The sequence below is a fragment of the Cynoglossus semilaevis genome, chromosome Z (assembly GCF_000523025.1).
Source record: "Cynoglossus semilaevis isolate Cse_v1.0 chromosome Z, Cse_v1.0, whole genome shotgun sequence".
NCBI lineage: Eukaryota > Metazoa > Chordata > Actinopteri > Pleuronectiformes > Cynoglossidae > Cynoglossus > Cynoglossus semilaevis.
This window is the reverse complement of record NC_024328.1, coordinates 14,342,901-14,353,794: the sequence shown is the minus strand read 5'-3', so window position 1 is coordinate 14,353,794 and position 10,894 is coordinate 14,342,901. Positions and strand designations below refer to the sequence as shown.

Sequence of the window (10,894 nt, the reverse complement as noted above, 5' to 3'; positions counted from 1 at the left end):
AGGAAACTGGTAAGAATGGAAGATGGCGAGGAGAGGAAATGTGCGAAGGAGCGATAGACGCTAAAAGAGCGCAGCAGACGGCAGAAATAATACCAGGCTGATTGTTTGAAATCGACGTTAGAGGAAGTGACACGCTCACATCCTGACTTCCTGTCATACTTCGAGGTCGCTGGCTGCTGCGAGAAAAGTTTCACAATTTAAACGTTGCTTAAAAAAAAAACAAAAAAAACAGGAAATCCTATAGATCAGGGGGTCTCCAAGCCTCGGTCGGGGCCTTGGTCCGTAGGTCATTTTGGTATCACAACGGGACACAGTGAAGAAATTAGTACTAACTTAGTACTAAAGTTAATAAAATTAGCACATTAGCACAAAGTACTTCAGTTTTACTAATGTACTTCATTCAAAAAGAATCCCGAATCCAAAGATCGTCTGTCAGTGTTTCACAACAACAGGTCAAAGGTCATTCGGACTCTGGTACTAACAGTAGAAAGGCTAACAGATGTTTTATTTTGAAAATTGAATGATCCTTTAACGATGGCACGGTATTACCGATTCGCAGTATTGACTAATACCTGCAGATTGGTATATATATCTATATATATACATACATATATCTATATGTATATATATACATATATATACTATCTCTATATAGAGAGAGATTGTATATATATATGAGTATAAATGTATATATGTGTATATGGACAGCATTTAAATCTAAATATCTATGTATAAATATATATGAATATATATACATACTATATACATATCCTTCAACGATGGCGCGGTATTACCGATTTGCAGTATTGACTGATACCGGCAGATCGGTATATACAGTATATGTGTGTGTGTATATGTGTGTATATATGTGTATATATGTATATATATGTATATATATATTCTTCACACATGTATGTATATAGATATATTTTTATATAGAGAGATTATATATATGTATATACTGAGAGCATTTTAATGTATATATACATGTATAAATATATATAAATATATACCCACCTGTCCGACTTTCATTCTCCAGTCGGTGGACGCCAACAGTGACGCCTACAACCACGTCTTTAAAGACCTTCACCCTCCGATCATCACCCGCCACATCCGCCTGATCCCCTCCACCGAGGTGTCCACCACCGTGTGCATGCGGGTGGAGCTGTACGGCTGTCCCTGGGATGGTAAAAAAAATAAAAAACATGTGTACTCTGTACGGAACGTTTACTTCACGTTTACTTGCTGCTCCAAACCTCTCTCTCGCAGATGGTCTGATCTCCTACAGCACTCCGGAGGGTCAGCTCATGAAGCTCCCCGGCTTCCCCGTTGTCAGCCTCAACGACTCCACGTACGACGGAGTGCAAGAGCGAAGGTGAGTTACAAACGCGGATTCGAGTTCAAGATGTAGAGAGCCGGGCAGGGATTTTAAAAGGGTCTGATTACTGGGTCACAGGAGGGGTGGGGGGTGCGGTGCATTTGGGGCCGGCCTTAGACTGCTGCAGCTCTGACATGAACCAGAGCAGAAAAAAAAACTGATGCCGGGAGGAAAAAAAAAAGGAAAAAGTTACTCAACGTTTTTCATTTTGAATGCTCTCCCGAAGGCAGAATAAATGAATTTGAAGATGTTTTCAAACTCCGCCAAGTTCTTGTCACTGGAACACTATGTGTTTGAAGTATGATTTAAATGCAGTACACAACATGGATGCCAGTAAAGTGTTTATTTATTATAACAAAAAAAGCGTTTTGTCCACACATCGGAGCAGTACTTTTTGTGTAAAATGCAACGAATTGCTGAGATCTTAAAATGAGTATTTTCCGGACTATAAGTCGCACTTTGTTTTTTCAACCTTTGGCTGGGTTCGCGACATATACTCAGGTGCGACTTATATGTTAAAATATATAATTTCACATGATTGTTATTTTCACACTGACAGCCACTAGTGGGCACTCTAACGGCTTGTCATCCTTTGGCTGGGTTTGCAACATATACTCAGGTGCGACTTATATGTTAAAATATATAATTTCACATGATTGTTATTTTCACACTGACAGCCACTAGGGGGCACTCTAGCGGCTTGTCATCCTTTGGGTGGGTTTAACACATATACTCAGGTGCGACTTATATAATAAAATATATAATTTCACATGATTGTTATTTTCACACTGACAGCCACTAGGGGGCACTCTAGCGGCTTGTCATCCTTTGGCTTGTTTTGCGACATATACTCAGGTGCAACTTATATATTAAAATATATAATTTCACATGATTGTTATTTTCACCCTGGCAGCCACTAGAGGGCATTCTAGCGGGTTGTCATCCCTTGGCTGGGTTCACGACATATACTCAGGTGCAACTTATATGTTAAAATATATAATTTCACATGATTGTTATTTTCACACTGACAGCCACTAGGGGGCACTCTAGCGGCTTGTCATCCTTTGGCTTGTTTTGCGACATATACTCAGGTGCAACTTATATCTTAAAATATATAATTTCACATGATTGTTATTTTTACTCTGACAGCCACTAGGGGGCACTCTAGCGGCTGTAAGTTTTCATACTTTGGCTGGTGCGACCTATATATGTTTTGTTTTGTTTTTCTTCTTTATTGTGCATTTTTTGCTTGGTGCGACTTATACTCCAGAAAATACCTTAATTGCAATAAAATATATGTTTCCCGTTAACGGCCTTGTCCTCCGACAGGAGGCTGTTTGGTGGCCTGGGTCAGCTGACAGACGGGCCGCCTCCCTGCTGCCGCGACAGTACAACATGTGGCCGGGCTACGACTACCTGGGCTGGAGGAACGACTCACTGGGAACTCGGGGATCCGTCGAGTTGGAGTTCGAGTTCGACCGTCAGCGGAACTTCACGTCCATGAAGGTCCACAGCAATAACATGTTCTCCCGCGGTGTCAAGATCTTCTCCTCCGTCACCTGTTGGTTCAAGCCCCGCCTCTTCGCCGGCTGGGAGGCAGAGACGGTGGAGTTTAAGACGGTGCTGGACGACAGGAACCCCAGCGCCCGCTACGTCACCGTGCCGCTGAACGGCCGCACGGCCAAGTCTCTGCGCTGTCGCTTTCAATTTGCCGACGCGTGGATGATGTTCAGCGAGGTTTCCTTTCAGTCAGAGAACGCCATCCTTCCGAGCCAGATGACCCTCGCGGCGACCTTGCCGCCACCCAGTGAGCTGAGCACCGCCACGTCGTTGTCAAAGACCAGTACGACTTTGAGGTCACAGGTCACAGGGTCTTTTGAACTCTTGACCTCCAGTGTTGACGTCGTGTCTTTTTTTTTTTATTTGCAGCAGTTCCGTCCACCAGCGTCACACCCGATGACGGAAACACGCCCATTCTGATTGGCTGCCTGGTGACCATCATCCTGCTGTTGGTCGTCATCATCTTCCTCATCCTGCTGTGCCAGTACGTCTGTAAGGTGCTGGAGAAGGTGAGTGTCGGGGTGTGGGAATTTACCCGTCAGCCTGGGGGGAGGGTGGGGTCACACTCCCAGGGCGGTACCGTTCACACTCACATTCACACCTGTTCTAACATTACTCTACATTTATGGTTGCAATTTTCACAAAAAATAAAATTCCGTGGTTCTCAAAATGAGGTGCGACCCACTTAGGCGGTACATTTGGTACCTGTAACGTCTTCAAATTTTTTTTCCAAAAAAGGAATTCTATGATGAACTAAATTCACAGGAGCAATGAAATGAACTCAGGATCATCTCTAACCTTAGACTCTAACCTGATTGGCTGACAGCCAGAGGAGGCGGACCTAAACAGAACAGAACAGAACAGATAATCCGATCGTCCGATGTTTATTGCTGTGCCGCTGACAGACAAAATTGTTCTGCTGTCATGAGATGTTTTTCACCGAGGAATCACCTCAGGTCATGAGGAGGAGGAAGAGGAGGGGGAGGAGTAGGAGGAAGAGAAGGAGGAGAAAGAGGAGGAGGATGAAGAGGAGGAGGAGGAGGAGCTCAAAGTCCTCAAAGTCTCCCATTGTTCTCACCGTGTGGGTCCTTGAACCACATGTTGAACTTGTAGCAACAGATGAAAACAGCTGTTGTGCATCACCCTGGTTTTTTGGGGCCTCGGAACCAGTAACAGACAGAAGTAGTTCTGGTCGGTTGTCGGGGGGTCGAGGGGGATCGGGGGGTGTAGACCACGACTCCTCAGGTTGGGTTGTTAACACAGAGTCAGTACAGAGTTTTATTATTATTATTATTATTATTATTATTACGCAATATCTTTAAACAAAGACTACAGTGGAAACAGCTGGAGACTTTTGTAAGTTCTGTTCAGAAACTAACCACTTAACTAACCACTTAACTAACCACTTAACTAACCACTTAACTAACCACTTAACTAACTGCTCAACTAGTCGAGGTTCCGAAGCGTTGAGTAACAGACAGACTGTCCGTGCTGACTCTCGTCTGCCAATAATCTGTTTATTATCATTAAATGTTCTACACAGGGTCATGGTGACTCAGTGTTGTCTTACACCAGAAGGTTGTGGGTTTGATTCCGGCCTTAGCTATATACAGTATATATATATATATTTATATATATACATATACACCTATATATATACATATATGTATGTATATATATGCATATATACATACATATATACATATTTGGCACAAATGTTAATGTTAATATTTATACGCATATATATAAATATATCTATATAATATATATGTATGTTTATGTATATATATATACATACCTATATATATATATATAGGTATATGTGTATATATATAGGTATGTATGTATATATGCATATATACATACATATATACATATTTGGCACAAATGTTAATGTTAATATTTATACGCATATATATAAATATATACGTATATATGTAAACATACATATACACAAACGTACGTATATGTATGTGTATGTATATATGTGTATATATATATAGGTATGTATGTATATATGCATATATACATACATATATACATATTTGGCACAAATGTTAATGTTAATATTTATACGCATATATATATAAATATATACGTATATATGTAAACATACATATACACAAACGTACGTATATGTATGTGTATGTATATATGTGTATATATGTATATATATAGGTGTATATGTATATATATAAATATATATGTAAACAATATATATATATATACGTATATATATATATATAGGTATGTATATATATATAGGTATATGTGTATATATATATAGGTATGTATATATATATAGGCGTATATGTGTATATATATATAGGTATGTATGTATATATATATACATATATGTATGTATATATATGCATATATATACATACATATATACATATTTGGCACAAATGTTAATGTTAATATTTATACGCATATATATAAATATATATGTAAACAATATATATATATATACGTATATATGTAAACATACATATACACAAACGTACGTATATGTATGTGTATGTATATATGTGTATATATATAGGTGTATATGTATATATATAGGTATATGTGTATATATATAGGTGTATATGTATATATATATGGAGTCATTGATATCGAGTCCTGAAACACCCGTTTGTCTCCTGCAGGCCCCGTCCACGCTGACCCCCACTACGAGAGGGTTTTCCTGCTGGACCCACAGTACCAGAACCCAGTGGTGCTGAGGAGCAAACTTCCAGAGTTGTCCCAGAGCGCCGAGGCCTCAGGTGAGGGGTGGGTGGGGAGGGGTCGGGGAGGCGGGGGGGGTTGCTGGAGCCCAGATGTGCTTGTCCACCATGTGGACCACAGACCACATGGTGAACCAGACCAACTACAGACGACTCCTGCGGTTCACAACTCCACATTTCACCACTTCAGACGATCTTCTAACACCACTTCCTGTTTCCTACCTTCTCTTTGTCGTTGGCTTTTCTGGACAGTCGCATCCTATTGGTCAGCGTTCTTGGACTTTGCGATTCTACTTCCAACTCTCGACTCACAGATGTTACTGTCTGATGATGTCATGACACACACACAGCCGTAACGTTCAGATCGTTGACAACAGGGAAACTCCGACAGTTAGCAGCGCCACCTGCTAACAATCCGCTAACAATAATATGTGCTTCTTTTATATACTGCGTAGTAGAGAGGGAGTGGGGGAGGGGGAGGTCGGTGCCGACACTAGGAGATATGGTCCCCAAAACTTCAAGGTAACATTGAAGTCATCAAAAAATAATAATAATAATAATAATTTTATAAATTAAATAAAAATATTAAAAACGAATAATAATTTAGTAAAAGTCATAAAAAAAATTGTTATCTATTTGTGTTCCATTTTATTCCCTCCACGAGGATCATGGGAAAATTCACAAGAAATTAAGAAGATATTGAAAAAGGAATGATTACATTTTCGTCCAGCAGGTGATGCTGTTGGCTCAGTTCTCTGTTCACACTACCAGACTGTTTCCCAACATGTTTGAATGACTACCCCACCTGGTGGTCAGCATGTTGTACCGCCATCGGTTCTCCAGTTCCTCGTCGCTCGTAAACACTCGGCTTCACTCTGTTTCCTTCACTTTTTCTTTTTCTCACCTGCAGTTCTCCCCCATTTTCTCCCCCTCTTTCTCCCCGCTCTGTTTGTTCCTCCCTCGCTCCGTCTGCAGCTCTCCTCCTCAGTAACCCTCTCTATGACCTCCTCCTGCTGACTTCCTGTCACATGGCGTCAGGCTGGCTGCGTGGTAAGGGCAGAAAGGTGTGACATCAGACGTTTGAACTCTCGTTGTAAACACTGTTGTATTTTTTGAAAGTCGGAATTTTCAGTTTCGGTAAATATCGTCAAAAGTTAATATCGGACATCCGGTACTGAAAACTAAAGTCGCGCCTGTCTTTCCACCATCAGCCTGCGGAGGGGGCTACGCCGAGCCCGACGTCACCCAGTGCACACCGCACCAGTGTTTCCACAACAGCGCGCCGCACTACGCGGAGACCGACATCGTGCACCTGCAGGGCGTCACCGGCAGCAACATGTACGCCGTGCCTGCCCTCACCGTGGACTCTCTGACCAGGAAGGACATTTCTGCCGCCGAGTTCCCACGGCAACGGCTGATCTTCAGGGAGAAGCTGGGGGAGGGACAGTTCGGGGAGGTGAGTCGGGGTGAGGGCGGGGGTAAGGTTGTAGGTAAATGGTAAAAGTTCCAGGTTAACGTGTGGATTTGTTCCATTTTTTTTCTGTTTCAGGTCCATCTGTGCGAGGCTGAGGGTCTTCCGGAATTCCTTGGGGAAGGGTCGCCGCTCCCCGAGAGAGACGGTCACTCCGTGCTCGTGGCCGTGAAACAGTTGAGAGCCGACGCCACCAGCCAGGCCAGGTAGTTTCCTTACCGATAACAAACCTTTGTCGTCAATTGAAGATCCAAGCCCGAACTTTTGATTATTTTCTTCCGATTCTGGAGTCGATACAGAAAACATTTCTCGGTGTAATTCGCTCAGAGGAAGACGTCGACTCCTACTTTAAAGTCAAAGTTTCGCGTCTGGATATCGGACCGAACCCTAACCTGTCTGCTCCGTGTCCGTCAGGAACGACTTCCTGAAGGAGATCAAGATCATGTCCCGCCTGAACGACCCCAACATCATCCGACTGCTGTGCGTGTGCGTGTCGTCCGACCCGCTGTGCATGGTGACGGAGTACATGGAGAACGGAGACCTGAACATGTTCCTGTCCCAGCGGGAGATCGAGAGCACGCTGACGCAGGCCAACAACATCCCGTCAGTCAGGTTAGCGTGCACGCATGTTCTCCGACTCGGGAGTCACGAGTTATATGAAGGTTCATATTGAATGAATCACTTATGAATCGCGAACGAATCACTCTCTGAGAATGAATCACTCACTCACAGCCACCTGCTGTAAAATAAATGAAATGATTCGTTCACGATTCGTTCATTTTACTGTTCGAGGTTTGAAAACTGTTTTTTTTAACATCTTCTTTGTCCTCCAGTCTCTCCGATCTCCTCCACATGTCGGTGCAGATTGCGTCCGGAATGAAATACCTGGCGTCTCTGAACTTCGTGCACCGCGATCTGGCCACCCGGAACTGCCTGCTGGACCGCCGGCTGACCATCAAGATCGCTGACTTCGGCATGAGTCGGAACCTTTACAGTAGCGACTACTATCGCATCCAGGGCCGGGCGGTGTTGCCCATACGATGGATGGCCTGGGAGAGCATCCTGCTGGTACAGAGCCGTGGCAGCGGGTCACGAGTTGACTGTCATACACCGTGGTTTTATATTTATAGTATATTATGTCTTTCAGACGCCAATACAAACAGGATAAAAATTAAGTGTTTTATTTTGAAAATTCGCACAGACTTAGCAATATCAATACCTGTGAAGGCCTGCTGGTCAATCCAGGTATTGATAGATCTGTGAATTATTTAAAAAAAAAAACTTAATGAGGATTTATCTCAATTAATCACAATTAATCGTGATTAATTACAATTGATTTCATAATTCATCACGATTCGTTTCATATTTAATCACCATTAATTTCATAATTTATCATGATTCATTTCATAATCACGATTAATCGTGATTAATTGATCATCAATAACGATTAATTGTGATTAATTGATACTCAATAACGATCAATCGTGATTACTGATAATCAATAACGATTAATCGTGATTAATTGAAAAATCAATAACGATTAATCGTGATTAATTGTTACTCAATAACTATCAATCGTGATTATTGCTAATCAATAACGATTCATCGTGATTAATTGATACTCAATAACGATTAATCGTGATTAATTGATAATCAATAACGATTAATCATGATTAATTGAGAGCTACACTGTGATTATTCTAATTTACAAAAATGACGCTAGCCGGTTTCCTGTTCTGTGGTGGTCGCTCAGTACCCGCTGCGTTTGACCTTTGACCTCCTTGTCCATGTCGGTCCTCAGGGAAAGTTCACCACGGCCAGCGACGTGTGGGCGTTTGGCGTGACCCTGTGGGAGATCTTCACTCTGTGTAAGGAGCAGCCCTACAGCCTGCTGTCGGACGAACAGGTCATAGAAAACTCCGGAGAGTTCTTCAGGAACCAGGGCAGACAGGTGACGTGAATCGAACGCACCCTCAGAAACGACACTCGGTTCTCAAAGATCTCGATATCTCGCTACCACTTCTTACAGATGCAGATACTGATACTGCAACTCGGAGTATTTGCCAATACCATAACATATCCATACCTTCTTTTCTGCGATCTTAGGTTGTTAAATTTTTTTTTTTTCCTGGAGACCCATATTTTAAAAGTCACAAACCTTCGCGACCCAAGTCAATAGACTTTATTCGTAAACTCCTGGGAACATGAGGGTCGCGCCCCAGTCTTTGGGAAACAATGTGCTACAGCATGAATGTACTTTTGCCACAAATATTCAGTTACTCTGAAAAAAAAAAGGAAAGTAATTCACTAGTTCCTTTATGGGATCTCAAACACCTGGCCCACAGTCCAAAAGTGGTCCACGAAATACAAATTGTTACAGTGACCAAATCCATTGACTTCAGTGATGTGTTGTTGTTTCTCCGTAGATCTTCCTGTATGCTCCGCCCCTTTGCCCCCCCTCTCTGTTCGAGCTGATGATGCGTTGCTGGATTCGTGATATTCCCAACCGACCGTCCTTCGAGGGACTTCATCAAGCCCTGAGGCCACACGTCAGGCAGTGAGCGTCGGGATCGTGCCTTTGGAGTCCGCGACTGGACGTTCGAGACATGAGTGCTGCCACCGTCAGGCAGAACTGATGAACTGCAGCCTGACAGTAGGGGACCGTGAGAACCAAAGAGAAAGTGACTGATGTTCCCAGAAAGAACGTTTCGGGAGTTCATCTCCAGCAACTGAGATTTTTTTTTTTTGTCTTTAATGCCAATTTAATAATTTCATCCACCTTCAAATGAGTTTCTCCGACTTTCTGACTCTTGAAGTTTTTTTTCTTCTCCGCTTTCATTTCCTCTCTCTTTGGAGGGACCCTTCAGTCCACGTGGTGTTTCCTGTGCCTTTGTTTTTATTATTATTATTATTATTATTAATATTAATATTTTTATTATTGTAAAGCACTGTGTCTGTGTCTTAAATATTCATGTGCATATATATTTACCCACACTGGAGATAGGGGTTAGGGTGAAGTCGTAGTCTAGGGTTTCGTTTTTAAGATTTGTTATTTTATTTTTAATATTTCTCTGGTAAAAAAAAAAGTGTTGAAGTCGGAGGGACTGACGTGGCGTCGACACAGACGGTTGGAGCTCGTCGGACTAAATATTTAAAGTTGTCCCTGAAATCCTCACACTTTACGGCAGGTTCTGTCAAACGTTTCACATTTTTTCTAGTCAAACGAGTTCATGTTTTCGACAGTTAACGGATCTAAATGGTTGAGTAAAGGGGTAAATTTTGTTCAAAAAATAGAAAAGAAAAATTCATTCCAGAAAGTGTCCTCGAGTTGCAAAAAGTGTGAAAGATTTGTAAACATAATGCAAAATTATAGTTATAAAAAAAATGGACATCGCTAAAGGCTAGGCTAAAAGCGATTAGCAAAAGCAACGCGAAAGTTAGCCCTGAAAATAAAATCGAGTGTTATTGCCAATTTTTGGTGTTGAAAAACTGTATTAGTAATGGACAGTATCGGTAATACATGTTTTTCTGTGGTGTGAAACCAGCGTTAGCGTTAGCTCAGTTTGCGGAGTGGTTATTTTTTTCACTGCTTCCTCTCTTTTTTAGGGTGGTTTTTTTTTTTGTTTGTTTTTTTAAAAGACAGGTTTGAGTTTGAGTCAACCAAGGCACAGTCACCTGACCACAATGAAAAGTTGTTTTTTTTGTTTGTTTTTTTCTTGGTGTTTCATTGGTCGATGTATCCTGTGGATTCGATGC

The 10,894-nt window shown here is 41.8% G+C and overlaps 1 protein-coding gene across 1 annotated transcript in view; it reads left to right on the top strand.

Annotated features, from left to right (window-relative positions):
- LOC103398057 (discoidin domain-containing receptor 2-like) overlaps positions 1-10,888 on the top strand; it is a 17,632-nt gene extending 6,744 nt beyond the window's left edge. Inside the window, 12 exon segments of the mRNA XM_025053429.1 lie at positions 1,040-1,187; positions 1,270-1,375; positions 2,708-2,742; positions 2,745-3,221; positions 3,308-3,625; positions 5,569-5,706; positions 6,879-7,123; positions 7,217-7,344; positions 7,553-7,750; positions 7,972-8,206; positions 8,940-9,089; positions 9,565-10,888. Of these exon segments, the coding sequence (XP_024909197.1) occupies positions 1,040-1,187; positions 1,270-1,375; positions 2,708-2,742; positions 2,745-3,221; positions 3,308-3,625; positions 5,569-5,706; positions 6,879-7,123; positions 7,217-7,344; positions 7,553-7,750; positions 7,972-8,206; positions 8,940-9,089; positions 9,565-9,699 (2,313 nt within the window). The 3' untranslated portion in view covers positions 9,700-10,888.
- The last annotated feature ends 6 nt before the right edge of the window (positions 10,889-10,894 follow it).